General features: G+C 38.8%; 1 protein-coding gene across 4 annotated transcripts in view; it reads right to left on the bottom strand.

The window, feature by feature from the left end:
* The window catches only part of FNDC3B (fibronectin type III domain containing 3B), a 311856-nt gene that overhangs the window by 169312 nt on the left and 125816 nt on the right, over window positions 1–16728 (bottom strand). Inside the window, exon 3 of one of the 4 annotated variants that reach the window (XM_072960973.1) lies at window positions 9340–9491. The exons of the other annotated variants lie outside the window; for them this stretch is intronic. Coding sequence (XP_072817074.1) covers window positions 9340–9385 — 46 coding nt within the window. The 5' untranslated portion in view covers window positions 9386–9491. The remainder of the gene's footprint in view (window positions 1–9339; window positions 9492–16728) is intronic. 4 annotated transcript variants of the gene reach the window in all.

The raw sequence follows: 16728 nt of genomic DNA, 5'->3' as shown, positions 1-16728 counted from the left end.
TGCATCAGAGACCATATGTCCATAAAGCAAAATATTTACTATCTTGTCCTTTACAGAAAAAGTTTGCCAACTCTGCACTAAACCATTAAAAAGCCTCAAATAACAACTTGGTTCTATTTAAGCCAAATTATGAATGTGATGTCAACTTACAAAATCATCTCTTCCAGGGGTCAAGGACCAGAATCAGTGGCAGATGACAATGACAGAGCTGAGGACAGAAGGGTCCCACCAAGACTCTACTCATTCAACAACAAAGGGTTAATAAGACAATCCTAAAATTTCATAATAAGACAAACTCTTTATCCTCTGGGAAGGTACTAATAAACTGTTCAACTTGGAGAATTCCTTTATAACCACTTGCCCTTACAAGAAGGTGTTAGCTGAATCAAGTGAATCAAAGGATATGAAAGATAGTACCTAACAGAGGGAGAGATGGCATGGGGCTCTCTGGTCCTCTTGCAGATCAAGCCAAAGGAAATACTGACCAAATAAAAGACAAAGCAAGGCGGAAGTCTCTATAAAAATCTTTCTTTTTCCTCCATGCACAAACGCAACTTCAGCTATCCTTTTCAATGAATAAAGGAAAGAGGCTTTTTATGAAGAGAAGTCTTAGCCCAAATTTCTAACTTACAAGCTGAAAAACCATTAAAGAGAGGGAGTGGGGGGGGGTGCAGGGGTGGGATGAGTTAATTAATTAATAATTCTGAATGCTGTAACTTCAAATTCCTACCTCAAGCTGGCTGATTTAACTTAGTCTGGATTTGGCTCATGTGATTTGCCAGCTCAATTGTAATTCAGTTGCCTTTTAAGGAAGGTTAAGATCAAGCCTCAAATTTTTATCATTCAAAGGTTTATCTGTGAAACGCTGCCAATTTTTTCAAAATTGATCATATACATACATATTCTTCTAAGTACAACGTGTATCCAAGTTACTGCATCATGCAAAAATTCGTGAAGCAGGGTTGCCAAATGAAAGACACACTCAGGCCATACTCAGTTAAATTTGAATTTCAGATATGCAATAATTTGTTCCAAATACTGCATGGAACATGTTTACACCAACAAGTTATTTCTTGTACATCTGAAATTCAACGTTGGGCACTATGAAGACATGAATGGGACCCTGGTAACTGTTAAACATCTGCCATTTTGTAGTACTCCATAGGCTGGAGGGTGGGAAACGGATAGGGATGACTTAGACCCTGAAGATGCCGGCAGTTTGTACGATGAATGCTACAGATAGGAGGTTACAGACCTAGCAGGAGACTCCCGCTGCTTTACTCAGACAACCACAGGGAAGTAACACACTCATGACAGGGAAATCCTCCAGGGGTACAGATTTGCCTCCTGTCCTGCTACCGCTCCTCAGGACGTCACCCTCACAAGTAAAGCTGTGGCAGGAGAGCACTGCTGAGGAGCCACCTGAAGCCCTGTCTCTAGCCCTCCGACTCCCCTGCCCCCACACTGCTCAACTCCCCTAATACGTCCAAGTAGTTATGTTACAATATTTTTTAAAGGAAGAAAGAAAAGACGAAACCTCAGACACTAAAGGGTCTGGAGAGCTGCCAGAATCAGGGTGCTTTTCCCCGCTGCGGCTGTGGCTTTGGTGAGAGGGGCACCGGGCCAGGACCCAGCCCCTGTGAGGGTTTCCAGCGGGAGCGCTAACAGAACTTGACTGTAGGAGCCCTTGGAGTGAGCCTGGCTGGAACAGGGGGCTTTGAAAACATGGCTGGCCCGGATACCTACAGAGGGATAAGATCATACGCATGAAAATTCTGAAGCACTGTTCAAACAAATCCACTAAGAAGTTGGTTTTAGCTAACAAGTGCGATTCAAACTCTTTCTGCCTACATACGCATATGGCAGCGATTAGACTGGCAACAACTGCCACAAAGACAGCCCTTTCACTAAAAATTGATAAAGGCCAAGGCACTCGGGTGCACTTCGGACGGGGGACCCACTTCTTCCCTTGCTACACTCTCCTCTCCCCAAACTACAAAATCATTTTACTCAGTTTCATGCTCCAAACTAAGCCAATGACTTGAGGACACACACACCACTGCATTCATTTGTTTAAACTCCAACCCAAAGGACACAAATAATTATATATGTTATTTCTTCCTTGATGAGATTAATACAATAGTGTTGTGAAAAATAAAATATCCCTAACAGCTACCACTCCTTCACTAGGCATGTTAAAGACATGAAAATAGCTCTTCATTTACTTCTCTTCCTGTTCCTACCCCCATGGCAGGCACCCCACAGTTAGAGGATCGGCCTGACATGGCAGGTGACAGCTGGCGTGGGGTGAGGAGGGTGGCCAGGTGTGGAGACAGCTCAGCATGGACAGGTCACATAAAAGCATGGGGACCTGGAGACCAGTTAGGTTAAAGAAGACATCACTCATGGTGGCAGCCTGGCATGGGACAGGTACTCAAGGAGAGTATCCATGAGGTGAGGCAGTCTGGCATGTGGTATCAGCCCAAGAGGTGAGGCAGGGCAAATACTGCGAGGTTGGTTACATATGCAGGGAGCCAGACCTTTCATTATAATAGAATCAATCATGGTAAGGAAAGTCAGAACCCTTGTGTTGGATGGGAATCAGAAGTATCAGTATAAACTCACAATTTCAATATATATAGTCAGATGTAGAAATACATATAAAAAGTGTACTTACGTGTGTTTTTATGCACGTGTGTATCTGTGTGAGTGTGTAAGTGTGTATGTATACCATTCAAACAGTCACCAGGTTTGTCCACTGAGAGTCTTGGAAAGGTGCAACCCCAACAGCAATGGACACACATACTACCCATATCTGGGACTCTAAATACCACTCTCTTCCAAAGAATCCAGGATTTCCTAGGGAAATGGTTAACTGAGGACTAAGACAGGAAATGTTCAAGATGAGCCTAGAACATTTTTTGTACTAGAAAGGAAGTACTCAAAGAACGATGGGGACATGTTAAATGTATACATAAGATGGCTGGAAGAGATTTTGAGCATCAAAATAAATAATGTTTACTAATGAAATTACTAAATTAAAGCAAAACCAAAGCATGTCTTCGTATTAGTTTGAATAGACATTTTAATACTGGTTTTTTTCTGTCACTTTACAATATCTCCCTATGAAATACTTATTAATTACAAAGGGAAAATGAAAAAGTCTACAATGGAGAAGACTGGCAGTTATCATCTTAATCAAACAATCAAAATGGTCATCATCAGTATAGGACAAATCAAAATCATGACCACCTGATAGGACATAATAAGAACATGACCATCTTGGTTACAAAGGAGAACTGTTTGTAAAAAAATACAACTAAAGTATTCAGGGGTGATGGACATCGGAGACCAACTTACTTTCCAGTGGTTTTCTGTGCTATTCAAAGTATATCTGGACTATGTATAGTACTGTATGTATTGCACCATTCAGATTATTTCCCCCAAATAAACTGGTTTCAGCCAACTAGTGCTGTGAGGTATTTTGTACTGTATTTGCAACAACTCTAAGTTTGAGGTTCATTCCAAATTTTAAATAATTATTTTTTAAAAAGGGGAAAATGATTGCTTAAAGCATATATTTAACCCCAGCATACAAAGGCTGCCCACTTACTTACTGCCTCTGAGAGCTCTTGCTGCTATCATCCACGTGATCCATTCTGATTTGCAGACTTTGAGGATGTCCTCAAACTCTAGACCTCCCTTTTTCTGTTCAGAATGGAACCTCTCACTACGCACTCCCAGAGCTCAGGCCACTAGAGCTAGGCATGATCTAAGACATCAACCAAATTGCACCCCTACTGCTCTATTTTACGGATGAGAAAACTGAGGCCCCAGAGAGACAAAGAGTTAGGGCCAACACCTTGAATGCCCAACTCCAAACTAAAGGAAAAAGGACAAATGGAAATAAACTATAAAAAGCGTAACATAAAATAAAAATTTTTTAATCTGAAAACTCTTCCCAGCAATTAAAATCTTTTGTGGGGGAGGCCTTGTCAAATGACAACTATCCATGTTTTTAAAATTTGAAGAAACAACTCTCACACAGCTCCCCCAAATATCCTCTATAATAATAATTCACATTGTATGTTTATGAGGGCTCACACTAAGTGCCAGAAATCATGCTAAGCATTTGACATAATCTCATTTAATCCTCACAACTCTCGGAGGTAGAAACTGTTACCATCCCTCTTTCATTGTTGGGGAAATCTAGGATTATCGTCATTACGTAACTCATTTAAGGTCAGAAAGTTTGCGACAGAAGACCCAAAACTGAACCCAGACAGTCTGACTTCCAAGCCTGTGCTCTTAACTGCAGGTACCCACTCCAGCATGCCTGGACTGCTCCCCACCCCCGCTCTGCAGGCCCGCTTGCATTTTACCTGGTTCTACTCTCAGGAGACCTGTGTCAAATGGTAAAGAGCCCCTCCTCTAGTCTCCATCTGGGCAACAGTCGAGAACAGGGTTTCTTAAAACTTGATGTGCTAAAAGCAAGCACCTCAAAATGTATGTGAGTATTAGAACAAAATTATATGGAAGAAACCTAAGTTACCCAAAGTGAGAAACAGTTTATGGCACAACTTCTCAGATTCTTCACTCCTACGTTGACTTACATTGTGGAGCTCTGAGAATGTGCAATGACGTCAAGCTTAGGAGCAAAGCTGGCAGAAGCCAGGTGCCTGCCCTGAATGGGATTCTTAACCTAGTTACAAGTCTTGGTGCATTTTTAAAAAATGCTATATAGTACAGCTCCAAAAAAATAATTTTAAAACATTGAATATTTTCATAGCAAAGAAAAATTCATATCAAATGACTAAACAATTTCACACTTTTTTCTCTCATAATCTCAATTCAAACACTTGTCCATACACTATAAATGCACTGCCAAAAACCTAAGAAAACAAAATGAAATGGCAAAGTTAAGCAGGGGGAGGAATACATACAATTCAATACACAAATTGCTCCAATTTATTATTAGAAAAACAGCTTTGTATCTTGGATCACAACTTTAAAAAAAATAACCAAAGATTATGATTTAATTTAAAATAAGTTGATTTTCTTTCATGTCAGTTTTGGTTTTTTTGTTTTTTTGTTTTTAACAGACCCAGTTTTGTTTCCCTCTCGGATGAAAAATTAGTAATAACCTGGGAAACAAGTTCTCTGAGGTCCCTTCTAGCTCTGATGAACCACCTCCCAGCAGTGCTGAGGAGACCCAAGAAGCCATTGCTTCACCAAGGCAACTTGATAACATAGCGGGTTTCTTAGCAACATGGTAGTCACAGTAACCATTCACCATGCTATCAGAATTAGGTTACCCACCCCGGGTTGAGGCCAAGGGAATAATTTAAACTCATTAAACCTTTAGGCCCACGGGTAACAAGAAAAACACAAACATTTTTTAATGTCACTGAGATCCACCTATGAAATTAAGTTCTTACGTGATTCTGTAGTGCTGGACTAAATGAGTAGATACTTAGAAACATAATTACAAATCCTAAATCAATCCTTAATGCTCTTAATACTTTTTTTTAAAAGAATTTTAGAGCTAAGTATGGGATCTATGCCACCATTAGATTCTTCCCAATAAAAAAGTACCACATATAATTTTAATCATGGTAAGTAAATGGTTATATAGAAGCAGTAAGTTATAATTCAAATAGGAAAACAAAATCTTTGGAGTGTATATGAACGCATTCCTAAATGCCATTTAACAAACAAATGACAAAGAAATCACAATGATTTCCAATTCATTAAGATGTCTATGAAACTAAAGAATACTAATTTGTTTTTAAAGTCAAATTTTTATCAAACCACTTTGCTCACATGTTATAGAAGGTTAATAAATGTTCCATATACGAAAAGAAACAAATTCAGAATTCATATGAATTCCATTTTCCAAAATCTACACCAGACACTGTTTGGGCTGGAACAAATGTATTTAAGATTTCCACCAAGAGTTATACGAGCTATTTAATCTTACAGTACTTGCGACCCTGGTCATTTCCACTGTACCTACGATTACTTATCACACGTAAAAACAGAGTATTTCCCACAAATGCTATACTTTCATGTTAGGAGCTTCTCAGTCTCACCTTACCCACTGAAAGAATATTCCAAAAGAAACATCGGTTTGATTATCAAATATAAGTATTATCTACCATAGTGACATATAATCTCATTCATAATTGTATACTATCCCTCCTGCCCATGTCTTATTTCACGTGACAGATAAGGTCATACAAGGTAAGAATCACACATTTAAATTTTTGCCGCTCTCAAGGTATCAACCAGAGTACCCGGCAAATGGCAGGACCTCACTAACTGAGGTTGAATAAATGCATGAATCAGTACTCGTCCCCAACAGTATAACCCGTTAATACAGTTTTTAAAATTCTGCTTGCTCACCCATAATTAACGTTTTTTTTTCTTTTTGTATTCATTCAGTAGGAGCATTTCAACTATTATAAAGATGATACAATTTTTGAAAATCTTTACTGGCCTTCTTTTGTGGCTGTATCTTTTCAGTTCTTATAGTTTCCTCACAAGGGCACATTTCTAGACATCAAAAACATCTTTCCTCAAGGAGTGCTGACAAGAAGGAAGAAAGACGCGAGGCCAAGCAAATCCAGAGAAAGTCCAGGTTTCATGAATTCTAAACAAAGTCCAGCAGTGGTAGAGGATGGCAGGGGTGCTACCAGCCAACAACCAAAATGCTATGGAGAATGTAGAGCAGAAAAACACCAAGCACAACATTTCAAATCAACAGTGAATTACGGGCTACGAGACAAAGTAAAAAGTCATTCAAAATAACTGGTCTACAAAAAATTGAGTAGTATGACTCCACCGTCTGCACTGGGGTAATATTTTGCAATACCTTTTAATATACTTGAGACAAACAACCCAAATATCATAAAAAATAAATGATAGTACAAGTTAAAAAGAAGCAGGATAGCAAAAAAAAAAAAAAGGAGGAAGAGAACAGAGAAAGACTAGGACCTAACATTTAACACAGTTAACACAAGACTAGATTTAGAGGCAGAAGGACAGAAATGAGGAATGAACAATCATAAGCAGACATTTAAGACATTTATTTATTTGTGTTTTTCTTGATACTGAGACTCTAAATAATGAATTCTTTCAGATAAATTTCTGAGTTGAAGTTTTAAAGATACTGTTCTTTCCAATCTGTAATAAATTGCATTTGCTATAGCCAAGCCGGATGAATAATTTATCTTGATCTCTGCAATTAAGCCCTTGTTCCTAAAGTAAGTGCACCAGAGGCTATAGACTCCTCACAGGAAAAATCTCCAAAATTAAGATGAGATCAGAAATCATCACGCCCTGTAATTAGAGATCGAGGCAGTCAAAATAAAACAGGAGATAAGTTATCTATAGAATCACTCCTCACTGAATGTGAGTATACCAAGCAACAAAGGTGGATTACTGAATTGGTGTTAGCACTTACTAAACAGACTTCTGTGAACTCGGTTAGTATGAGTTGGTTTTCCAGAGCATGGTCACCAATTCTATCTCCATCTTTCCATGTAAACTTAAAATTGAGTTTCCTATCCTGTGAAACTAAGAATCAGCTCACTACGTTGAGGAAAAATAGTAAGTCTGGCAATTTGTGTCACATATATCATCTTTAACCTGATTCCAAGACCATGGCAGACCATCAAACCATCAAACACTGCACACTTGGCACTAGGCCTGGAGGCTGTTTCTGGATCCTGCACACGGTACTCCAGTCAGCCACAATAAATTGGTTGAGAGTTGGCAGGAGAGTTGAAACTCACTTTCCTTGCTGCAAAATAGACAGTACTGTAAAGTTAGACAAGAATCTGAAGCCTCGATCAATCACCTCAATAGCCTGCTTAAGCTCTGAGAAACTCAGGCCTGCCAGCCTCTAGAATGGGATGAAGATGAGGCCAACAGTGACAATATTATCAGTTTTCATGGCATTAAAAGTGATGATTATTTGAGGTTAAAAGTAAAATTTGCCCAGCATAAAGCAAATGTTTAATATACGTTAAATTCTTCTAAGGTACTCTCGCAGCCCACAGAATATGCCACAATATTGATATCAATGATAGTACATATACCAAATACTAACATTAAAAAATGATTTTGTGAGTTTAATATTGAGAACAAGGACCAAATTGAAAACAACTACACACACACACACACACACTCAGTGAGATCAAGCTGAAAGGACCCAGGCTACAATCACCATCAGCTGTGTGCTGTGTGATTTTGAGCAAATTATGTGGCTTCTCTGAGCCCTAGTCTCTTCATCGGGAAAATAAGGAAGGTTAGTCATGTTCTGTGGTTTCATTTACTTCTTAAACCATATGACTTTATAAATGAAATGAGATTATAGGTAAAGATAATTTCAAGTTCATCAATATTTTATCATTAAACAAGAGATCCAATGGTTGTCAAATTACAAATTTTTAAATATTTAATCATTGACTTCCCCCTCCGATATTACACTAAATAAACTTACCCATTATGGTTTACTAACCTATCACTGAAGCCTATTAATATTTACAAGAACAAAATTCAGAGAGACAATAGAAAGAAATTTCACGGTGAATGCTGTGTGAAGCAGACGATGGAGAGTTCTGCTGTGAACACTGCAGTGTTTCCAACCTCATCCTCTGGTAACTCCCATAGCTTCTGAGCCACTGCAGCCTTCACTAAGAAGGTTACACTTAAGATTGTATAATTTAAAAAGTCAGTAAAAAGACACCTCACTATCTGAACCCCAAGGTGTTTCTGAACTGCCACCAATCCCAAAGCCTCATGCTCATTGCCCTTCAGTCTGCTCACCCCAGTCCTGCTGTCTTGGGGCCATATACTTTACAAAGCACCTTTAGAAAGGGGCAGGCACTCTGAGCAGGCTGGAATTCACAGGAGAGAAAACATTCTAGCAAAGCTCCAGGGGAACAGAGACATGGTCCAGAGCAGGGGATCTGAAGTCTTGCCTCCTGAGTCGGCATTCCAACTTCCTCTCTTACTTCCTACGTGAACTTGGTCAAGGCACCTAACATTACTGAGCTTCAGTTTCCCCATCTGTACAACAGCAATCAAAATGTATTCTGTCACGACACAGCAAGCAATGAGTAACTGTTAATTGCTGGTATTTGAAAATAATAAAAATCACAAAATCCCCTGATTTTTCCTCATTCCAAACAATATAAGAAACATGACTGAACAATGTGATTATAAACAAAGCAAATAATCAAATTTATTTAAAACACTGGTGTTTCTGGGATCATCATTTATTATCAGATTTAAGAAGGCGCAACTTTGATAGTCCAAAATGGAATAATCTACCTTGTTGCCATGGTGAGCACTTGTTGAGGTGGGAGCACCTTGTCATAGGAAATTTGAAATGGAAAGCAGTTAACTCTCAATTAAGGACGTTGCAGAGGAGACGCCAGGAGAATTTTGGCGGTGGGATGAGACAGCTTCTCAAACTTGCCAGACTAAAGTGAAAAAAATCGTTCTTATCACATCTTGAAAAATAAGTTTAAATGACAATATTTTAATTGAACTTTTTCTTTTCTTTTTTCTTTTTTTAAAACAATGTTCCTCCTCTACAATAGCATCAAAGCAAACTGTCTTACAAATAAGAATAACTATATATTCTGTGATTATGATTACAATTCACTAAGTTTAGACAAGGTCACCGCTCCTTGCAAGCAAATACTAATACTAAAAAAAAATAAATAGTCATAGTCTCCCAATTAAAAAAACTTAGTAAAGAAAGTTTAAATGCTTCCCTTTCCAGTATGATGCTTCACTCCTAGGGCCCTTCTTCTAGTAGTAGGGGAAACACTCTGGCAGTGATAAAACAAGAATGAACAAAATAATGTAACTGAGTACAAAATTGTACAAGGCAATCTAAAAATGTTTCAAGATAACTAAGACATCTGATCTGGCCCATAGTGAAGGGAGGAGCTTCACATTTTAATGAGAGGTTGGGCACCGGAGGTACGGAAGTTAAAACAAAGGCCAAGAGGGGAGGGTATAGCTCAAGTGGAAGAGTGCATGCTTAGCATGCATGAGGTCCTGGGTTCCATCCCCGGGACCGCCATTAAATAAATTAACTAATTAACCTAATTACCTCCCACCCCAAAATAATAAAATTAAATTAAAATCAAAAACAAACCAACAAAATAAAACAAAGGCCAGAAGGCAAAATGTGCAGAATGTGTGCTCAGAATGGTTCACAGGCTTGAAATCTTTTCACTTTAGTCAAATTCAGCATCAGCACTCTAAATACGAAAAAGGGAAAAACTCTGTCTCAATAGTACCACTTCTTAGCGTAACAATAAAAATGAAATTTTAATTATAACTCAATATATATTTCTGCGGTTGAATTTTAGTCAATAATACAAATAAAGAAGTTGACTAAACATACTTGTAGTATGTATTCAGGCCAAGATTTATTGAAGTTGGTTTAAGAATTGCAGAATTAATTGAAATAATCATGCCTGAAATTTTTACTATTTCAATTAAGCATTCTCTAGAACTGATCAATGATTCATATATTTAGCAATCATTCCTCCAACATTTGCTGAGTGCCCAAGTGCCAGGTATTGGCTCGAAAGGGCATGGAGGTGAACAAGACACCCAGCATAGCATCCCCACTCGCATGAAACTCACCTTTTCGGATGGGCTGGTGAGAGTGACCCAACAGTCAGCACCAAGGAAGTAACTTTGTTACACATGACCACTGCCCAGTGAACAAGCAGGTCAAATAATGTTTTCACCTACAACAATCCCGTTTATTTTTCAAATAAATAAATTTTTAATAACAGATTTTAAGATGCTGTCTTAAAACATGCAATACAGCCATTTTTTAAAAAGGAAGTTCTACCCACACTTTTAGATGGATGAAGTAGGAGAGAGGACAGAATAACAGGAAAAAAACACTGAGATGGGAAAAATCTTCAACGTCAACCTTTCTTCATCACCTCATCTATTAAAAGACAACAACAAAGGCAGGGAGGTGCTAAATGAGGACCGTTAGAATCCTCGTTATTCTCACATCTATTTCATTTTCCAGCACAGGCTCTGTAAAATAGGAATAAAGACAGCATAGTGCCAAGGCACTAGAAACCAGGAATCTGGGGAAATGGCATATGCATTTCCCTTCTTGGTCAAGTTTTTATTCAGTTGGTCAAGCCTCTCAGACTGTGGGGGCCAGAAGTAAGTCTAGGGGTGTTTCTCTGGGCCATCCTCTGTAAGTGTGTCCCATCTATAAATCTTAAAGTTCTTAACTGAATTTATAAAGCAAGCATTTCAGATGCTTTTAGAAGTACTTTGCCACAATGCTCAAATCCCAAAGTTGGAGTTTTTTTAACCAAATATTATCACAGAGGTGAGGAGAAAAAGCATATATAATCCCAAATTTTATTTAGACATCAAAAAGAAACAGATAATAAAATATGAACTAATAATTTTCTTTTTCCAAGTTCCATAAATTAAAAAACTACAGTAGACGGAGCATCATAGAAAAAGTTCCATTGTTGGAAGAGGGAGAGTATTAAAAGTAATTGTAAGGATGTTTAATTCATGGAAATTCTTTACACTTCCCAACTTTTGAAAGCCTTACTTCAGCTTTCAACACTCTTCCTCTTTTAGCCACTCTCCTGAGAGGCTTGTAACATTTCCAATCACTTTTTGTCAGTTATATTCACTCTCCTCTTTATTTCCTGGTCTTTTAAAATCTAGGTCTCCAAGTAAAATAAAAGGTATGGTCTCCAAAAGCAGTGATAGCTCCCCAGAGCCGGCAATTCAGGGAGAATTCAATATACACTTACTGCATTGAATTTTTGAAAGAGAGGCAAAGAAGGCACAAAATCCACATTAATTAGTGCAGTATAATTACTTCCTTGTAATTAGAAAATACAGTGAATACATTAGACATTATTTTTTTGTAAGGAACTAAACTACCAATACAAAGTTCACAGAATCTATCGGCCTGTCTTCTGGCAACAGTTGTTAAATTTTCCTGCAACTCTGATAAGCATACTCTAAATAAAAGGATACAGAGTAAAACGACATATTGCAAACAGAAGGAAATTCAGTTTTGTCCACAAGTTTTTAAATCAAAGCATTCCTTTTCAAATCTAAGAAGATTACTTAGAAAAGAACTAAATCTTTAAACTCTTGAAAGCAGAGTAAGTGCATTCTGTGGAAGAGCTGAATATCTCAAGCTTTCTCAAAATAAGAATGAAAGGAATGAAAATAGAAATGCTCAGGTTTATGGCACAATGAATTCCTCAGACACGAGGCCTTGCGTAAGGTTAAGTGTCTTCCTTGTCTCTCCGGATGGCCTGTCTCTAATCAATTTCCAGGCTATCACGCTCATCAGTGGGTGTGGTGGGAGGAGACAATGAGCCAGAAAGAGGCCAGGACATTTTTCAAGTCTACCTGGTAGGAAGAAATGGGAAATCCTTTCTCCAACCTTTTAGGAATGAAAAGGTTATGCCTCATGTGAAAGACGTTCTGAACTTGACAAGAACCTACTAGACAAGAACCAAACAATGGACAATGGAGCTGAGATGGCTCTAGTACTAGATGAAAGTTCATGACAACAGTCATTCATAAAAACACACAACCTCAAAATGCCCAATAGTAATGGCTTTTTCCTACACTCCTGAAAAAAAACTTTACACATAATTTTTCAGCGGCTTCTAGACAGCCACAACATTCTTTCTTAATGTTTGAATTTTGTCTTTTTCTTCCCCTTGCTTCTGAATCTTTAAAAATTCATTTGTGGGCATTATCAAAAGGGATAAAAGAGAAGACTTCTGCTAACTGGCACTTTTTTTTAATGAAATGGATTTAAAACAGTATTTCCTACAGAAAAGGAAAGCTCCAGAAGAAAATTCCTCACAACCGCTGTCTGAAAGGCTGGTTCTGTAACTCGGGAGTAACCGCAATGCTGGCGCTCCCAGCATTTACCCAGCCTCCTTCTCATGCACCTTCTGCCTGGTCACACTCCCCTGTGAAGTACACAAACAGTGAGCCCTTCCAGTTCGCAGGCTGACAAGCCATTTGTCAGTAAGTGTGAAAATTTATAGAAAGTCTGATTTTTTTTTTTTTGCCTTTTCTTCATACTGTCCTGGGCTGTTGGGCAGAACCAACAACTAGAACAGTACCTTACATTGTTAAAGTTTTGCCAGAAAGCACACTCCTTCCATTACTCTTACCAGTATTTTCTTCACAGCCATCACCACCTCTGGTGATGTTACATGTTTAGTTCTTTGTTGTCTGTTTCCTCCCAACTCCGTTTGTTCCACTCTGCTGTCCTCTCGGCACGCAGAACCACAAGCGGCAGGGTCAGTGCTCATTAGCACAGGCTGAATACAAGAACAGTGCAAGAGGCAGCAGAGCAGAGATGAAAACTCAGGGCTCTGAGGTCAATAAGGACCTGCGTTCAAATCTCCTTCATAGTTACTTGACTTTGGATAAATTACTTAAATTTTCTATACCTCTACTTCTTCATTTGTATTTTAAATAATAGCACCTATGTCGTAAAATAATTATGGAGGTCAGAAGCAGGTTACACAGCTAGCCACATACCTGGCATAAAATGAGAATGAATAAAAGTCAGCTAGTGATGTTAATGCAAATCACTATGTCAAAACTCCGGGAGAGGGCTAGGAACCTTAGTCTCAATATAACTGGTTAAATATTGCAAAGTTATCACACCTATCAGATGATGAGACTTCTAGCCTTACACTGCAAAGTGGAAGGGAGGCTGAGGAAGGAAGGGAAAACATCTCTCTCTAATATAAATATATAATTTTACAATGAATTTATAATGATTTTATAATGAATTTTAAAATGAATTCAGTAATATTTAAAAGGGTTATCTTAGTCAAGAAGAATAGACTGAGCACATAAACTGCTATCTAACACTAGCAAAACTTGGATGGGTGAAAGCATGAAATGCCACTAAAGACCAAAACAAATGTAATATCATCCAAAGACAAAACACAGATAGCATTTTCTTATAAAGCAAACAGGCAGTAAGACCAGTAAGTCACTTAACTATATTTGAACAAGCAAAAAAGTCATTGGTTAATATGACACACATTCTGACAAAATTCTCTAAGAACCATCCTGGACATATAATTAAGCAAAACAAGTCACTTTAATGACACAGTCTAAGAGAAATGAAAATCAGTCTTTTAATGTATTTGTAAACTAAAGGACAAATCCTAGGTTTTTATTTTTTAATTATTTTATTTTTTAATTGGGGGGAGGATTAGGGGCTAATTATTTATTTAATGGTAGTACTGGGGATTGAACCCACGAACTTGTGCATGCTGCACATGCACTCTACTGCTGAGCTATACCATCCACGAGAAATCCTAGGGTACATGGTAATTGTAAAACTCTGATAATGCAATCGAGAGCAAGAGGGCAATTTTCATTTCCTATTTTATCAGAAATTATACATGTAAATTTTGTGTCACAAACCACGTTTTTAAATAATCAAACTTCAAAGCTATCAGACAAATTCTGACTCACTAATCAGAAAGTCTTAACTTCTTAAAAATCACAGAGAAGTATAGGGATGACCTGGATCTGTCCACACAAATTCCAAATAGCAACCGCCTAGGGGCTTCTTATTTCTTCTATTTTGAACCTTCATGTCACAGAAAGTGAAAGCAATCTAAGATACTCATCTTCTAGCTTGCTGTATCTTGCTTTGACTTGCCAAACAGACAACACAATCAGCTTTCTGTAGTTTCTCTGCCGCTAGTGTAGCAAAGGGGTGGGGCTTTGGAGCAGAAAGCTGTGTATTAACACTCACAGAGTTCCTTTTTAACCCTTTTTTAAACAAATAAAATACTTCATCTCTATTTCTCAGTCACATACCCGAAGTTCATTACATCATGACACCAAATGAAACATTTTACTATAAGAACCCTTAAGATTTACTCCAATTATCATTCCACTGGCATTAAAAATACGCATGAGACTCTCAGTAGAGAACACTTAATCAAGATTCAGTGTTAGAGTCCCCTGCCCCTAAACAGGTTCTTACAGTTTGCATTTGACTGCAGCTGATGAGCACTGCTCACTGTGCCAAATGCAAATCATACCCTGATCACTCAACCTGCAAGTGCTTCTGGCAAAAGTGTACCCAGTACTGGCTCCATGGCTCTGCCAGGCTGATGCTATGGATAATGGATGGGCCAGTGTGCAAGGTGTTGATCATCAGTTCCCACACAACAGGAAGAGCCCAGGAAGCTCTGAGCCTAAGGAAGTTCTCTTGGTGTCTGGCACACCCCACCCACTGCACTGCCCAGAGCTCTGTCCAGGCTGCTCTGACTCAAACTCCGGCCCCAGATCTCCAGCTGCTGCTGGTGTGAGCAGACCACGACGGCCACCAGCCTGACTCATGCTTCTTCCTGACTCTATCCTTCCTGTGACCACACCAGCTCCTTGAATTGTTCTCTTCCACTGAGCCCAGCCTCACTCGCTGCTTCCTGTCCTGCTGGCAAAGGATTTCTCCCAACCTACCATGCTGATTCTGGTGGGACAAAGAGAAGTCACAGCCAGAAGTGCAAAAAAAACCTCAATGCTGAAGCCACTGCTGTTGAGAAAGGCACACACTACATCTGGTGTGGAATCCCAAGACCCTTTGAAATTCAACAGGCTACTCAGGCCAAAAGGGGAAGAAAAAAAGCAAAGCAATAATGTACAACTTTCATTTACTAAGCTGTCTGGGAAAACACTAAGAGGCAAGGAAATCCACTCAATCAGTGAACAGCAGTCTGTGCTCCCCTCCCCCAACAGCCTAAGGAGGGACCAGGGTACCGAGCGGCTATTTTTAAAGAAAACATGCCAATACTCCAGTTGACCATGAAAAGTAAGTTCTAAAGGCATTCTTTCTTTAAAAACGTCAAATGAATATTATCTGCTTAGAATGTCTATATCATTTCAAATCTTATTTCTTATTTCTAGGGGTTATTCTGATAGAGATTCAAAACCAATTAAGAGTTTATTAAGAAAAGCAGCTTCTCTCAAGTCTGAGAGGAAAGGTCACTTTTATATCTAACAGCTTCCCTCATTACATTTTTTCCCTGACCTAAACCATAGCCTCCAAATGACCGCTGTTTCTCCTGCTTCTGAAGTGACTGAAACAGCATCTAAACGATCCCTCCCAACTCTAAAATACGTTGAATTAGTGAGTGGTACCAACTTTTATAACTGGTTCCAGAAATTCAGGTATATTTTATCATTATTTTGTAGGCTCCCATTTACACAGGCATCTTCTGTCCCAAAGCTGCTGCCCGCTGTGCCTATGTGCCCATTTTTCTTAACGGCACAACTAGATTCCCACACGGGATGTAAACCTGCTGTGACCTCTCCCAAGTCCCACATATCCCATCAGTCCCTGAGATCTGTCCTTTCTGCCTTCCTTCCCACAGCAACTAACACCGGGCTTTGTATACAGTAAGCATGCAAATATTTGTTACACGAACGAACAAACCAGATGATTACAATTTCTTCTGAGTTTTATTTATACACACACATACACACATACAGCACGGCCCCTGGCTTCAGAGAACCATGGGTTACGTCTAGAGACCACAGCACATACTTAGAGCTGAATCATTCAGGCTCTCAACTTGTAGTAAGCCCAAAGGTCACTTTGGAGACTAATTAAAATACAGATTCCACAGCCTTACT

The sequence above is a fragment of the Vicugna pacos genome, chromosome 1 (assembly GCF_048564905.1).
Source record: "Vicugna pacos chromosome 1, VicPac4, whole genome shotgun sequence".
NCBI classification, from domain to species: domain Eukaryota; kingdom Metazoa; phylum Chordata; class Mammalia; order Artiodactyla; family Camelidae; genus Vicugna; species Vicugna pacos.
The sequence above is the reverse complement of the archived record's forward strand: the minus strand, read 5'-3'. Positions and strand labels throughout refer to the sequence as shown.